This window comes from Alexandromys fortis, unplaced genomic scaffold (assembly GCF_014885135.2).
Source record: "Alexandromys fortis isolate MF-2015 unplaced genomic scaffold, M_Fortis_MF-2015_v1.1 scaffold_3, whole genome shotgun sequence".
NCBI classification, from domain to species: Eukaryota; Metazoa; Chordata; class Mammalia; order Rodentia; family Cricetidae; genus Alexandromys; species Alexandromys fortis.
In genome coordinates, this window is record NW_026067909.1 from 28,004,592 (window position 1) to 28,022,047 (window position 17,456).

At 48.2% G+C, this 17,456-nt stretch overlaps 1 protein-coding gene across 12 annotated transcripts in view; it reads right to left on the minus strand.

The window, feature by feature from the left end:
- Tfdp1 (transcription factor Dp-1) overlaps positions 1 to 17,456 on the minus strand; it is a 40,874-nt gene that overhangs the window by 22,993 nt on the left and 425 nt on the right. For 3 of the 12 annotated variants that reach the window (XM_050136989.1, XM_050136988.1, XM_050136992.1), the window contains exons 2-3: positions 16,914 to 16,986; positions 366 to 432 (exon numbers count right to left, since the gene is read on the minus strand). In XM_050136989.1, coding sequence (XP_049992946.1) covers positions 366 to 432; positions 16,914 to 16,925 — 79 coding nt within the window. In that variant the 5' untranslated portion in view covers positions 16,926 to 16,986. Of the gene's footprint in view, positions 1 to 365; positions 433 to 16,913; positions 17,444 to 17,456 lie in introns of those variants that run through there. The other 9 variants (XM_050136998.1, XM_050136999.1, XM_050136997.1 and 6 more) reach the window with 7 other exon arrangements.

Below are 17,456 nucleotides of genomic sequence, written 5' to 3' on the forward strand. Positions count from 1 at the left end.
GTGAGCAGGATACTGGCGGCTGTTTGCTGTTACAGACACCAAGGCTAAAACACACTGTGAGGTGTTGAGAAGGTAGGGTCAGCCTTCCATCTAGCACCCACAACTCCTACCGCACCAGGCACCCTGTAGGAATCACTAACACACAAGCACAAGTCTGAGAAGACACGCACTCCACATGGGAGCCCTGGAACTCATGGGGTGAAGCACCCATCTCTGGGCACAGAACACACACACTGAGTCCCCTCTTGACACTTTCCTGCATTTCCTGACATCTCAAAGTGCTGCAGTGGGCCCTGCAGTCAGCAAGGCGTTGACATACCACATAATCATCAGCAGACTTACATTTCCAGAACAGGCTCCCTTACCTTTCCCAGGACTAAGATTCTGGTCTATAAAGACCTTTAGTTCTCCGTTGGCTTCAATTAGACTGGCCTGCAGAGAGTAACAACAACAACAGTAAATACAACATCTCAAGAGCCACACAGCCAAAGTCTTTAAACACACCAGACCTAAATTAAACATACAAGCAGAGCAGTTACTGCTGTGCAGAATGGCATGGTGGCAGTGGAGGGAGCCCCATGCTACAATGCTTCCAGTGGCCACCATAGTTGGAAAAGTATGACCTGCAAATCCAGTCATAAAAAGCCAGGACTCTGATGGCAGAGGGAAATGGTCACCAGGTGATACGTGAGAGACAACAGCATCTGATAGTCAGCTGGAACACCAGGAAGGAATCTTACCAGACTCTCATTCTCATCCTCCTCCAGGAAACTGGAAAACTTTATTCCTGCCTTCACCAAACAAAAGGTCAAGCCTGGAAGGGACACCATGGCTAGGCCCCTCACAGGGGTAAGCCTCATTTACAACAAAGTCAACTGTCCGTGGCCACTGGCCTGAGGCAGAGGACAGGAGGCAGCAATGGAGCCCACTGAATGTCCATCCAAACACTCTTCCACAGAAGAAAAAGTGGTAACAGAAGTGAGAGAGAGGACAGTGGCCAAGAGAAGCTCAGCAGGATCCCAGTCTCCTACCCAACAGAAGGGAGCTGCCTGGGGACAGTGACAGGGCCACACGCAGGCCAGGCCACGGAGCTACCCAACTAAGGTGAAAAGAAAGCTGGCTGAATAAAATCATGTGGTAACACAGGAGCACAGACAGGTGCACCAGGATATTAAGAATAAATAAGGAGGGATTCAAATAAGGTCAGGTAAGAGCAACAGACTTAAGCCAGGTTAGTGAAGTTAAAGGTCTAAAATCCAGGTATTTAAAGCCCAAGTTTAAAGCTAGGAATTAAGATAACACCAGGTAAATCTAAGGCACTGAGATCAGGTGACTAAAGCGGAGGTACAGTGAATGACTCAATGCAAGAATTTAACAGGAGTGTGAGTAGGTGCCTACATGAGCCCAGTGGGTATGCAGGCCAGGCGAAACAGCTAGCAATCTAAAAAAAAGCTAATAGACCTCGGCTGGAGTGTTAGGTTAAGAGTGGAGGAGCTGCTTCCAGGCTTGCTCAAGGTGCAGGCTCTAAATCCAGCACCACCAAAATGAACAAGCAAACAGTTAAAAACAACTTTAGGGAGGAGGGCCAAATTGGGAGGACCAAGTTGGGAAGGCCAGTGGAAGGCCAAGAAATTAGAAACAGCAGGTAGCTAAGGTTCCCTAAGCCAATAGGCAAAGGGAAGGCTAGTAGGTTAAAACTCACTGATGAGCCTGAAGAAGTTATAGCAGGATGGGTGAGACCTGAGGGCTATAATGACAGGAGAATGAAGCTTTATCTATAAATCCACAAGAGCCAGGAAAGAAATACCCAGAGGACAGGCTAAGCTAGTTAAAGTCAATGAATTAAACCAGAGAAAAGTCCAAGTGGCTGAGGCCACAGAGGGTCAAGTGGGGGAGGCCAGAAGTAAGGCAAGGTAGGTAAACCGAGACGTTCTGTCTGAGTGGGGAAGGTCAACTGTCAGCACAGCACAGCAGGAACCCCAGGGAAATCGTGGGATAAGACACCGAACGCCAAAGCTGCATGCATTAGACAGGTTAAACAGAGCCATGCTAGCAACACCAGGTGGGCCAGACCAGGAGGCCAATGAAGCAAAGGTCAAGCCCCAGGGCCAGTGAGTAAGGGATACGGAATCCCAGATCAGGCCAGGTAGGTACAGCCTGGAGATTTGGAACAGGTCTAGTGATCCTGAGTCCCAGTTTTAGCAATTATAGCTCAGAGCAATGTTCCTTTCCCAAACTCCCTCAGCTCCATGGGCTTAGGAGGGGGTAGGGTTCCTGGTAGAGCCACAAGACACCACTGCTCCTGTCTCTTTCCCAGTGGATCACCACCAGCTGGGTCTGATCAAGTAGGACAGACTCTTCCCCATGCGAGACAAGCAGGCACAGGGCATCATCTCCTTTTGCCATTCTCCGGCACCGACTGACTATATTGGCCAATTCCCCAGACAAGCCTTGTGGAGTTCTACAGGAGAGTTCAAAGTCAGCATGCTACTTCTTGGCAAGTGTCCTCCCCAACTACCCACTGACCACCAAAGCAGCGTAAGGCAGAGCACACTGGGATAGCAGCATTTGCTGTTTCTGGCAGAAAAGACTATGGATTACGGTGACACAGACAGAATCACCTCTTTCCTTGCCCTTTAAAGTGTCCGCTTCAATGGAACTCAAGTCTACCACACAGGAACACAACTGTGCTATGCTTGTGTTTCTAAGTTCTGTTATGCTACCACTCACAGAAACCAGTTTGACATCCACCACAGAAGAGATCACCTCCCTGAGGAAAACGCAGTTGGCCCGGGCAGGCTCCGCCTTGAGGGGAACCCACCATCCCAACTCCGGATGCTGTATCACTACAAGCAGACACCCTAGAGACTTAGGTGGCCTGTTCAGCCTCCATCTGGCCCCAACAGGATCCCTATCTTCAACTCAGCCCTTGCCTCCTGCAGCGGACTCCAGAGAGCTCACTGGCCAGGAATGTCCAGCAGAACCCTCAAGGGTCAGATATGTAGTCAACGGGCAGACTTTCTCCACAAGTCTCAGTTTGGGGTCATCAAGCTCAAAAGTAATCAGGAAGCAATGGACCAAGACATGGGAAAGAGACATGAAGCCACAGAGGACTGCCAAATTTAGTGTGCCACACACTACTCCAGCCATGCCCGCAAACCAGAGTGATTGTATTCCCCAAATCCCAAGTAAACCCCTTGCTGATGCCCTGGTGCTTTTGTCTCTTTGCTTGGAAACCTTCCATCAAACCTGGATGGAAACCTAAGACTCGGCCTGCTAAGTCCCTGACCACCCACCCTGGTGTCTGGCTGGACTCTGGATGCACACCTGTGACCCACATGGTCCCTGGACAGCTCCCAGAAGGGGGGTCATCCTTCATGACAATGTGTTCAGCAACATCCCCGATTCGTTCTCACTACATACCAGCCATACGTCCCAGTATGACAAACAAAATTATCTCTAGATTGCAAAATTGCCCTCAGCTGAGAACCACTGGTTTTCAGGTACAATTTCACGATAATGCTTCTGACAGATCTATCTTCCAGAGCCAGCAGTAAATACACAGCTTTCTCCTCAGCCCCTGTTCAAGTAGGGTCTAAGATCAGCAGAAGACTCCTGGGCCAGCTGAGGCCCACAATTTGCCCCAGTGCATCATAGACAGAGGCAACTCTTCCACAACATGTGGGTGTCAACATCACAAAGAGAACATAAGCTCCCCTTTCCATAGAGGACATGAGAAAACAAAACCACTAGGGGTTCTCCTCACAGAGCCCTGAAACCAGCAACACAGTCTCCATCTAGCTGACACTGGAGGTCAGCAGCCTTCTTACAGAGACATGACCGTGCCAGAGAGCATGCTACCCTCCGTCAGTATCTCAGACCACAGTATGCAGGAAAAGACACCCCACACCCCACCCAGCAGAAGGGTCTGCTACAATCTAATGTCTGTTGCCCACATTCACATGCTGAATGCAGCCTTCACATAAAGGTAGGACATTCAGGAAACCGTGAGGACAGGGGATAGAGCCCTTTTGAAGATCAGGGCGCCCACAAGAGGAACCCACAGAGCTGCCTGCTCCTTCACCATGTAGGCACACAGCAAAAAGAAACCAGAAGACTTTTACTCCCCTGGAGCCTCCTTTTCTTCACTGTCCTTAATAAATCTACCTTCAATCTACTTAAGAGGGAAATAAAGGCGGGGGGCGGGGCATAAGCCATTGCTGAGCAAATCTGTCTTTGATCTTGGACTGCAGCCACCCAAACTGTAAGAAGTAGATTTCATTATATCTTCATTACAGCAGCTCGGAAGGAGACAGCCACCTCCCATCCGCCCAGCCTGACTGAACTGCTCTGTCGCACAGGCAGCTGAAATGCTAGTAAAGCCAGCATGCTCTCTGCCCTGGGAACTGAAAAGCTGGCGTCTGGTGGGCAGGGGAGATTCTGTCACAGAGGTAGGAGAGCCTCCAGACGGCTTCAGATCTGTACAGCGTTCAACCCAAGACAGAAGTTCCTAGTTATGCCACTCACTGCACAAGCCTGACCCACAGACGCAGGAGGACCACAAATGTATGGTAACTGTCACCTTAAGCCGCCCAGCTCTGAGGATGCTTATAGCACAGCACCAGGTGACTAACAGTAGCCAAGTGGCCACTGAGCATATTCTGAAAGGATCTGAGTAAGCCCAGCATTATAGAGGGAGAATGCCGTACTCTACAGCTCCAGTTCTCTATGCCAGAATGCACAGCTATGCTCATACGCACATCTACCCTGTCTGGAGGGGATTACAAAGGCAGGACCAGATGGGCTGACCAATGGTAAGGACAACAAGAACACACAGAAAGCACAAAACATCTTTCACCTTCCCTGGACTAGAGAAGGGCTGACGCAGATTCAACCCATCCTGTGGACTGACACTCTCCACACAGAGCCACCGCAGCAGGAGAGGCTGCTCTGTGAGCCACACCCCTCTCTGTTTGTCCTTCCTGGCTCTGGGAAAGGGCAGCATAGAAAAGGCCTGCTGCAGCTCCCCTCCCTCCTCCCAAATTAGGACCACAGCAGAGCACTGAGTAGAGGCCAAAGGCTACTGGGGTTGAATGTGGCAAAGAAGAGCAATGTGCCCATGAGCACCAACCACCCTACTGATCTGATCACAGTGTCTCCAGGGTCACATCAGGTACATCCAAGGCTATAAAGTCCCAGGTAGCCAGTGGCAATCATGACAGCAGCATATCTAAGGGTGGTAACTGACCTGAGTAGCCACATGACTCACAAGGTCCCCAGAAACACCCCCACCCCTCTGCCCACTTTCCATTACATTAGACATAGAAGTAAGTGCACTGGACTTTGCACTCCTGCAACACCTTTATGCTGGAGAGCCCAGCCAACTCCCAGGGAGACATTAACTATTCTCAAAAAAAAAAAAAAAAAGGAAAGAAAAATATCTGTTGACACTGGCTGGTCTCTTCTAGTTTGCCCTAGGCAGGATTGTACTGTAAGAAACAGCAGCGGATGACAATGACCACAATGACCACAACAACGACCATCCCCCATCCCCATCCAGAGACCATGATGGATAGTCAACTCACCAACAGCAATCAGCAGAATCCTACAGGCTACTCTGTTCATTTAGCAACTCTTGCTGGTGCTTGGCAATGGCCAACTTTCACAAACATGGCAGCACCAGTCTCAATGGCAGTCCAGAGTGGTCACCACCACCATCCTTTTCTAAGAGCACCAGTGACTGCAATCATAGCCCTGCAGTTATGCTAACAGATACACCAAAAGCAGACTTTTAAGTAGGACGAATGAAGCTGGACAAGGTACAGAGGTGCTCCTGCTCCCTCCCAGCTGCACCCCAGAGCTCATTTGAGGTGGTTCTCTCCCCAGACATAATCCAGGGCCTTCCCAGTTTACAGCTTATCTATTTTTCTATTGCCCATCTCTCTTCTCTGCAAGACACCTGTCTGATGGGTGTGGGCACTGCCTGGCAGCCTGAGCACTGACCTCTGGCCAGAAACACTATTGGCTATGAGGTTGGGATGCACAAGGCAAGTATCCTACCATGAAGGCCAGGCAGGGAAGACCCGCAGGAACCCTTTGCCAAGGCTCTCCTGTTCAAGCCTCCCATTTCTCCTGTGTTCTATTTTCATCCTAAGTACATAGAGACATGAAGTCATGAATACATGCCCTCATCAAAACCACTAGAAAAAGTATTATCTCAGCAGTTTCCTGTTTCACCAGCCCGTCTAAGACAACCATGAAAACATAACAATCTCCTTAGGAAACACATGAAGGCAGGCAGAGACCTCTGCCATCTTAGAGGATACAGATGATAAACGAATAAAGTAACATGCAGATGTTAAAAACCACATCGTGTCAGAAATACATTCTCCTCAGCAGCTCAAAGTGTGTGGGTAGCCTAAGGGGTCAAGAAGTCAGCTCTCAGAGGACACCTGAGAAGGAGGCCCCTAGGCAGCCTGTCAGGGAACCTGCAGCAGCAAACTGGATTCTCCTGGGAAATCTACTCATTTGTCTGGCAGCTGCGGTTACTTTCCTTCACTTGTCAGGACAGACAGACACTAGTCCCTTCCACACAGGCACCAGGCTGGGTACCCCACAGCTCTGAGAGGCCTGTACGTGTGCATGACCTGATCTGTGGGCACACCTCTTGAGTGATGCCTCTGTAGACCCCCACAGGTGAGGAAGGGCTGAAGTCATTACACACCCTGCGGAAGGTGGGCCACTGACCTCACCAGACACAAAATACATGTAAACTTCAGAGCTTGCTGGAGAGCTGAGCCCTAGCAAAGTTGGGCCTGCTGGCTACATGTTAATCTCCACTCATGGTGTCAAAACAGCCACCACCTCTCAGCATTCTCCTGAGAGCCAACATGCCTATTGTGGTCAGTCAGCTTCTCCAAATGTATATAAAGCTGCACCTAGACTCCAGTAACTGGGAACACGACACTGTTGGGCATCATTCCTCTCGGGTAATGTCCCATAATCCCCTGTCTATGCACTACTAACCTGGAGAACGTTCCCTCCAACAGTACTGAACAGTTTAATTCCTGAAACCATACTCCAGTATTCTCCTGACTCCCGCGTGCTGCACAACAGGCCAAGCTGGCTGGAACTATGCAGCCCCGAGGCACCTAAGAGCCTGGCACAGCCCCTACCTGGGAAGTCAACCTCCTGGGGAGCCACTGTCACTTCTGGAAGCCATCTGTGCCTGCAGCATGGGCTATCCTGGCCTAGGGGAGCCCTGAGCTCTGTCTGTGCTGTTCTTTACTCTGAGAAGTTGCCTGATTCAATGTCTTAGAAGAAACTAAGGATGCCCTCCCTCCAGTCTGAGGGACAGAACCCCTGCAAGAACGAGGCCACCCCACACCAGCCACACTCCCTCTTCAGCACAAACCAACTGAGCCAAGAGGTGTTGTGTGATGCAGACTCTTGGTTACCACAGGGATAGTCTTATAAGCCACCTAGGTCTTCATTAGGGTGTGCCAGAGCAGTAGCCACAGCCAGTATGAAACCAAAGGCTACCATATCTGGAGCAGATTCCACGTTCATCTAACAAAACATCACAAACATACCCCAAGTGGAGAATACCAAGTGGATACAGGGCTGAGCAGGGCCAATCTGTAATAGCAGAATGGGGACAATGCAGCTGTAAAAGATCATCGAATCCGCAAGCTGGGATCAATAGGGAGGAAGCCAACCTGGAAGACTCAAGGCCTCCAAGCCACTGTCCTGAGTGAGGACTCCCCAGACTAGACCTGAAAGCTACATGAAAAAGCCAAGACTCAAGGCTTTGCTACAAGGCCTGTGACCACCTGCTGGGAAAACACTGCCCCTACAAAATTGCCTAACAAAATCTGGGGGGGAGAAGGGGAGACAGGGACACAATATCTGAAAATGTTAGAAAACTGATGAAATAAAAATTTCTCATGAATGGCATGCCGTGCTCTTCATCTTTGAGTTCTGGTGGTTTGCAATATCTAATTGTTTAATGAAATTAATTTTCCAAATGAGACAAAAAAAATTTCTCATGAAAAGAGGCATGTTAAAAGTGCACACCTTTAATACCGGCACTCAGGAGGCAGAGGCAGGCTGATGTCTATGAGTTTGAGGACAGACTGGTCTACAGAGTGAGTTCCAGGACATTCAGGCTACAAAGAGGCATGCTAATGCTTGCCCAACTCGTGTAAAAACCCCAAGTTCAATCCCCAGCACCACAAAAGAACCATTAAAAAATATAGAAGCCAGGCACAGTGGAATACACCTAAAATCCTCACTAGTCCACAAGAGGAAGGATGACCTGAGGCCAGGAGTTGGAGGGCTGAATAAACAGTTAGGAACAAAGTGTGCATGCAACCGAAGAGAAACCACACACCACACAGGCATTATCTGGATACACCTCTGGGGGTTGCCACATACATGCCTGTGGAAGGGCTGGAGAGCACTTGCTGTTCTTGCAGGGGACCTATATTTGGTTCCTAGCACCCACAAGGTGAATCACAACTATCTGTAACTCTAGTTACAAGGCAACCAATGACCTCTTCTGGTCTACACAGGAACTAGGCATGCACATGGTGCACATCATATATGCAAGCAAAACAATCATACAAATAAACATTTTAAAATCTTTGTAAAAAGCATTAAAAAAAAAAAAAACCAGAGCTGGCATTGATACCATAGCAACCTCAGCAATGACTCTGGACGCCCCACCACTGCCTTTCTGATTCAGCAATGACTCTGGACGCCCCACCACCGGCCTTTCCAATTCCTTCGAGCACTTGAACCCTGCATAACCGGATGAAACAATTAAGCTATTTCTTTTCCTAAGAAAGGGCAGGAATCCCAGCAGATCAACATCTGGTGAGGTGTGGGTACAAGGAAGAAGCTAAGCTGTCCACTGATGATCACAGGATCCCTGGAAACAGAGGTTCACCTCCTATAGAGCAGGCAGAAATATCCAGAGAGGGTGGGGAATAGGTTTAGAGAGACCAAGTAAACACATCCTGTGAATAGGAAAACTGGACAGATCAAATCATGGTCCATAAAGAGAGGGCTCTGAGGAAATGTCCAGGGAATCTCCCACCTCACATGGGAAGCAAGAATCCATGTCCTCAGGGACATCTAAAACCTTTAAATGAAGATTAACAGATGGCTGGGAGATAAACTCAAAAAGTATTTATGAAGATTCAAACTTTCCAGAATCTGGAGAAGGGAGAGAACACCAGAGCAGGAGACCTACATGCATTCTGAAGGTTAAGATGCAGAGGATGGCAGGATCAGAGACAGGAGTTATGTAGGAGAGCCCTTGAACACAGTCAGAGGGTTTGAGCTAAATTCACTCTTGACTAGCACGGGTGAGGTCCTAGATTCAATTCCTCTAGTTCTACCTAAAGAAAAAGAGAGTAGGGGGTGGTGGAATCAGCCATGCACCATCCCTCACAAGCATACCTCTGCCAAGTTCTCCTCCCATGCTCAGACTCGAAGCCAGACCAGCAGACCATGGTTGTCTTGCCTGACAGGACAACCTCTAGCACTGTGTGTGCTTACCTCCAGAACAGCAGAGTTCACATCTTCCTCCCACAGGCCACCAAGCCCAATAAGCCCAATGTCCAGAATCACCTTCAGTTCTGCCGCCCGTGTATAGCTGGGTTCAAGGCTCCCTCCCAGCCTCAGCCCTTCCTAACAAGATTACGTACATTATGGGTGCTGTTACTATAGATTTGGTCTTCCTAGAGGCAGGCAGGCCACAGAATCTGCTGCAGCCTCAAATCCTAATTCTTCCAGAAGATACCAAATGATTCTTCATTACACAACAGACCCAAATACACAACTACCTGGGAGAGCTGCCAGGTAGCTAACTGTCCAGGTTTGTTATGTCCCACTTCCTGGTGTCACAGGGCAGCTTTGGAAAGGGAGAATGAAGTACTACCAACGGTGGATGGCCCTGGGACACACAAAGTAATTACCACAGGAACAGTTAGGGCAGGTGGGGTTCCACTGAGCAGGAAGTGGCTGCCCCACAGCACAGAACTTCATTTTCTTGCTCAACTACAACAGCTGCCTTGCTCCCTGCCACTTTTCTAAACCAGACATGCACTGCATTCTGAGAGTAACACCCTAGAAACGCAGCACTCAAGAGTTTAGTCCTCCACCTGCAGGCTCTGTGCATGGAGGAATACACCGATACCACAAATGGAGGGGCAGCCAACCTATAAGCACAGCACTCAGGCCATCTCTGTCATGTTGAGGCAAATGCCCGTCTTCTAGGTCACGCTATTTCAAACAAGTGACTGAAGAAAGAACAGAGGGATTGCTGAGAGAGCTTCTAAACCAATACTCCTGTCAATAACTGACTGGCCCCAAAGCATACCAGACCAGAGATAGGTGTGACTTGGAAGAAGACACATGCAGAGGCTAAAGAATAACGTGAGGACCTGACTTACAGCACCTACATAGAAGTTGAGGCTGAGGCTGGACTTACACTTGTCACTCTTGCAGAGGACCCAGGTTCATTTCCCAGTATCCATGAGGCAACTCATGCACAGTAAAATATCTTAATCCAAATCCCAGGGCCCAAGAGCTTCCCAGAGTTACAGCATATTCCCAGCATGGTTTCAACACCCAACACCTTAAAAGGTAAAGCAGTCTACAAATAAGACCTCCAAGGACACAGGAGTGATGCAGCAGCTAAAATGGTTTGATAGGTCACTACCCTACATCATATGCAACCACTAGCGTGAAGCTAGGCCTCAGAGAACCATTTTGGTTTTACTTAAGATTTTTTTCTGCTGGGTATTGTGTCCCACACCTTTAAACCTAGCATGTGTGAGGCAAAGGCAGGAGGATCTGAGTTCAAAGCCAGCCTGGTCTACAGAGCAAGTTCCAGGACAGCCAGAGCTACACAGACAGACCCTGTCTCAAAAAAGAAAAAGAAAGATTTATTAATTTGTATGACTTTTTTGCCTGCCTGTGTATGTGTACCACATGCAGGCCTGGTGCCCTTGGAGGTCAGAAGATGGGGTCAGGCCCCTGGAACTGGAGTTGTAGATGGAGTTACCATGGAGATACCATATGTGAACTAAGAATCAAACCCAGGTCCTCTGTAACAGCAGCAAGTAGCCTTAAGCAAAGTTCCAGGCTCCAGCCTCAGAAAATCTTGATGGTCACACCAAAGAACTATAGCCAGCACCATGAGAAATGCCTATAATTCCAATACTCAGAAGGCTAAAACAAAGGGTTGTGAGTTCAAAGCCAGATAGACTACAGAATGAATTCAAGGGCCGGAAGGACAACTTACTTAGAGTATGCCTCAAATAAAATGAAAAAGCAGGCAGGCAATGTAGCTTAGCGACAGAATCCAACATAAGCAAATCACTAGAATTAACCTCCAGTACCATAAAAAGAAAAAAAAAAAAAAAAGGAAACAAAACAAAACAAAAACCCAACTCCCTACAAATCATGGACATTTGTATTAAAATTCAAAGTATGAGGACAGTGAAATGGCTCAGAGGGTAAAGGTACCTTCACCAAGCTGGTGGCCTGAGTTCAATACCCAGGACCCAAACGGTTGGACAAATAACTACTTCCTGGAAGCTGCCCTCTCATCTGACATGGTGTATGCATTTGCACATACACACATGCGTGAATGCACAAGTACACACATACCCACATGTACACGTCATTTTTTAAAATGTTTTAAATCCAAAGTATGTTCTTAAGTTTACAAACAGATAAAAAAAATGGGAGATCAAGAAAAAGAATGAGGAAAATATTAATTTCTATATCCTTTTTATATTTAAGTCAAGAGTCCCTCTATATACCCCTAGTTGACCTAGAACTCGATATGGAGAACAGGCTGGCCTTGAACTCACAGAGATCTGCCTGGCTAGAATTAAAGATATATGCCATCATGCCTGGCTCATTCCTAAAAATTTTTTGACAAGATACAATTCATTATTTATATTCTATCAGGCTGAGCTAGTTTTACAGCTTATGGCTGTTGCTGAAGTCTATGCTGGAGAGGCAAAGTTAAAATGAATGCTTTTATTTTAACTTATATATACCAACAGCCTGGTACCACCACAGTGGTCACCTGGAATGGTCTTTCTAGAACTTGACAACTCAGAGACACTACATGTATACAGTGGCGCACACACATCACAAATCACCCTTCAATGATTTATCCTCAGGGTCATAACAAATTTGTAACCATTTAAGACTGATCCTGGAAACCACAGAAGCCCCAGGAATGTACATGTTCAAGGCAAAAGGGCCAGGTGCCTTTCCGCCTCCAGATTCCAGCCTCCCTCTTCTCAGAATGCTAATGTCAATAGGCCCTCCTGAATGACCTCTGTACTCTGGGCTTGAGCAGCTAAAACCTGGCCCTATCCATCCCAACACACCAGCTTTCTTTGCTATGAAGACCCTGGAACACTTGAAATCTAGGAGAGTGCCATGTCCAAGTGTCTTTGTTCTCTATCCACAAAATCAGAACTGGATATTCTAGGGACAGTACATGCAGGGAACTGAAGCAAGTGGACTTGCTCTCCAAACAGCAGTTTCGGTCTGTGGATAAAGGCTGTAACAGTGACCAATGGACTGAACTACACTGTGGTTCATTCCCCATATTAACTCGCTTCTTCAGTAGCACTGTCTCCAATTCTACAACATGTCAAACAACCATTAAAAAGACAGAAACGGTAGGTATGACAGTCGTATGAAAGCAAGGCTAGAACAATGAGATGTCCTGCAGGCTGACTGCATGTGGAATGCTGTAGAATGCTGTACGAGTGCTCCTGCAGGCATCTGTTTTCAGGGAGGTCTCACCTGAGGACCCAGCCTGAATGTGAGTGGTACCATTCTATGGACTGGGCCTCATACTAAATAAAAGGGATAGAAGGCAAGCAGCCGGCACCTGCGTCATCTTTCTGCTTTCTGACCACGGACTTAGCACCCTCCAACACACCTTCACTACCACAATGGTCTCTTCAGACTGGAGGCCAAAGAAACCTTTGCTTAGGTTGCTTTTGTCACAATAATGAGAAAAGAAACTAATACGGAAAACTGGTACTGAGGAATGGACTACGGTAGGATAAGCCTGATCCATGACTTGAAGCTCATGGTGTAAAGAACGCCTGGAATGTTATAAGCAAACTTACCATGCCATTCTGGTGGGCATTCAAAATGGAAATGTGGACACTGAAGGCCAGGCTCACAAAGTGTCACAGAGGAACAAGGATTCTATTGGGAACTGGGGGAGAGGCCACTTGTGTTACATTCTGGCAAACAATCTGGCCATGCCCTTAAAACCGGAATGAGGGCAAATTTAAAAGTAATAGGCTAAGAAGCAGTCTGGTGAAAGAGATTTCAAGAAGGCATGGCATCCAGGCTGCGGCAAGGTTGCTGCTACCTGCTCAGTCAGATGGTGAAAAGGAACATGAAGATAAAGGAACACGAACGAGTTTAAAGCTGCAGGTCAGGAAGATGCAAACAAAACATCTATAATCGAGGGGACAGCTCACACTTTGCATTAAGACAATAAAGATCCAATTGGTAAAAATGCCAACTACAGATGGCAAGATGGCTCAGCAAGTAAAAGCAAATCTGGCAACCTGAGTTCAATCCCCAGAGCCCACATAAAGAGGCAAGGAGAGAATAATTCCATAAAGTTATCTATATCTTGGTATCTATATACAACATGGCATTTGTGCATACATGCAGAAACACATACATACTTGTCCACATAACAATAGTGCTTTTTTTTCCTTTAAGAAAATGAATTTGTTTCAAAGAAAGCTTGAACTGAGAATGACATCAAATGAAAACAACCACTTCGGGAAGCATTTCCCCAAACTTAGCTGACAAGACACAGAAGGTCACCACAGCCATAGTGGAAGGGCCATCTATCTCAAACTGGCAGCAGAACCTGACACTGTCCTCAGGTTGATTTTTGCAGGCATGCAAAATATAAGAGGGGGCAGGGTTGAAGTCCTTGCAAAGGGGCTGAGAGGCCACTGAGTGAAGCTGGAAAGGTAAACCCTGAGCTGCAATAGAGACCTCTAGATACAGGGTCTATCGGGGCAAGATCAAGGAACATCTGCCAAGGAAAGCGGCAAGCACAAAATAGAGCAAGCCCAAGAAAGAGGCCTCAAGTGCTACCGGCAGTGGTACTAAAGGGGCAAGGCTACCCGAGTCTGCCAAAGCCGAGGATTCCATCCCAGGTCCAAGACAGCAGACATGGAGCTGCACGGTCTGGCGTCTGACCTATTGAATTCTGGTCCTGCACTGGTGGGTTCTCTGTTACAGGAGTAGGCAGAGGACACATGGAGAGCAGAGGACAACTTACGGGAGTCAGTTCTCTCCTCCACGACATAGGTCCCAGGGATCAAACTCAAGTAGTCACGTCTGGCAAGCAAGCCATCTCAACAGCTGGGATTTAGGGTTTTGAACAGTGTTCGAAATGTTAAGATTTTAAAGGCTAGTGCCCAATGGACTACAAAAGCATCTTGCCTTAGGAGATGAGCCTCTAAGGTCCAGGGATGGAACATTAAGTTTTAAAATGATGTGTCTGGTGTCAGGCTAACAAGGGATGTACTTGTGATAGTTAATCCTCATTGTCAATATGATCAAATTTATAATCAGCTAGGAAACCTCCTCTGGGCATGTCAATAAGGGTGAAATTTCCTGATGTCTGGCAAGTCAAAGAATGCAGTCTTCCCTGTAAGACTGCACAACTCCCCAGGCAGCAAGCATTAGGCTGACCTTGGGAGAAGACATTCACAGTCTAAGACATACCCCCTCATACCAGGCCTCTCCAGCCCCTACAGCAGGGTCATCACTGCTCATCCTATACATGTTCCACAGGGACACTCTGCAGCATCTCAGACAGCAATGCAGGCAGGCATCCCAGAGCACCTGCAGGCACTCACCGCCCCTTCCGCCACCGCTCCTTATTTTCCTGCACACTCCCACATCTTCCCAGATCAGCTTTCTTGTCCTTCATGGAAGAAATCCTTTGCCAGATCAACAAAATCTTCTGCCATCCCACCCTGCTCCCTCGTAACTGCCAGCCCTACCACATACCTTGCTGTTCCCAGGGAACCCAACTCACCTGCTCATCTGCCCGGGCATCTGCTGAAGCAGAAAACCCCTAAGCTATTTCTCGTCTTTTCTCTATCCTTTCCGAGTCTTTTCCATAATGACCCAGAGCTTGACTTCTGCTCCATGCCTGGTCTTACAAGCTGTACTTTATTGCTAGATTTCCTGAGCATCAAAGTGCTTAAAAAACTTTAGTGGTATCTCTTTTTTTTTCCTTTGGCACAGGCTACAAAGACCCTTTCTGAAATGCAAACATCACATTCTACATAAAAACATGATTGGCTACAGAAAAGGCCCAACCTTTGACTGTCCATAATCTCTGCTTCTAGCCTGAAAACAGGGAGGGCCACTTCCCCTCTGCCAGGGTACTGGTGGCCTGTGAGCATGTGGGCAGGACTCAGCTTCAGCACCAGCCCAGCCACGCCACAGTGGATAACCCCAAACCAGCTGGCCCATACTCTCAGTGTGATGGGAGATCCTGACCACCTGTCACCACCCCGTCCCCAGGGACACAGCACATGGAAAGGGGAGTGAATAACGCCAAACTAAGACGACAAGCCCCTGAGCATGCAGACTCACTGAAGTGAAAATGGTCCCCCGAATGAGACCATGCCAGTAGGCACGGGGGCCAGTACCCCACTTACAAACCATTTACCACATCCAGTGACTTTGTGGGCATGTGCTCAGCAGCATGTCTCGTGTTAGGTAGGGCACACATATGGAGGGGAGTCGGGGCATGGGTGTGTTAGGTAGGGCACACATATGGAGGGGAGTCGGGGCATGGGTAAACAACCGGACATGACAAGATCAAGCTAAAACCACACATGGTAGTGATTTCAGGTGACCTATACGTGGTCTTCCAGGGTGTGACATAACTCCCAAAAGAAGGCCCAGTGCTTGATGACACAGAGAGAGTTACTGTGGACCTGTGTGGAGCATTCTTTAAGCATAGCTGAGTCCTTAGGGCCTCCAGTCAGTGGCCAGGACTCAGGACCTGTACCTGGTCCCACACCAGACACAGGATCTCTACATCCGGGCACAACTCTAGCTGCGTGTCTGCCTGTGTTTCTGAGGCTACACAGCAAATACACGGATCTAATATTCACAGAGCGGTGACTGCTGAGAAACACTGGAAAGGAGACCAACTGTGCTGGAAGACGCCAAAATGGTGTTGCAGAAATGTATGTGATCAACCACACGGACTATAGTTTGCAGCCTAAAAGCCTACGTCTCCATACCTGCTCCAAAAATAATTACTCAAAATATCTAGTAGTTTCAAGGTAAATATAAAAGCTAAACCAACCAGCATTTCCGCCGTGTTTCATTAATCGCCAAATGTCATCATCTTTCTGACAAAAATGTGCCCAAACAAGTTGATATTCAATCCATCAAAGCTCAGTTATTGTCCTACATACTACATAGAACAAGCACAGCCTAAGTTCCATGTTGACAGTTCTCCTGTGTGGAAACCCACTAACACAGAACACCCCCCGACACACATTCATTTGACCTCAGAGGTGTATTCGATTTTTTTATTATTATTATTTAAACAGTCTGGATAGATTAGGGGAAAATCAAGACTGCATCATCCAACCACAAGTAATGTGTCAGGCTTCAGATGACAAAGAACCCGTGTGCAAAGGGGGAGGCACCCACCTACTGTTCCTCCATCCCTCACCTCCATCCCAGTTCCTGCGTGTAAAAATGTAAAATGTCTGAGGATAAACCACTGCCATGAAAGTATGGCCACTCTGAAATAAAAAGAGAACACTGCAACGGCACGAAGCGATCATACTTACATCTTTTGCCATGTTACCAGATCCAGGAAATCAAGGCTGTCTGCGTACCCTCCACAGAAGAAACCGGACAGATCTGGTAAAAAGGAAGGAGACGGTCAGTGAGTGAGAATGAAAAACGAAGTTTAACAGACCTCGCATTTCAAAGGAAACATCTCCCCACCAGCACGAGGCAGGCCTCCAGGCAGCAGGGGCCTTTCTTGCACAATCCCGACAGGAGAGCTAGCCAAGCAGGTCCCACACGGGGACTTTAAGTCACCTCTCCAAATGGAAATGCTCCCTGAGGCCACCAGCAGCTCCCACTCGCAGCGAGGGGCCAGAGCCCGACCCCTCGACAGAGCGGGCAGAGCGGGTCGCAGCCGTCAGGCTCACCCCACCTGGGCGCGCGGGCCCCGTCTGACCTCAGGCCCCACCGAGGCACAAGGCCCCCAACTCGGGCAAACGACACCGTGCGGCTCCGCCCGGCCGGGCCGGAGCAGGCCCTCGGACTGCCAAGACCCCAAGATGCCGCCGACCACTCTGACAGGTGGGCTCCCCCCGCCCGCC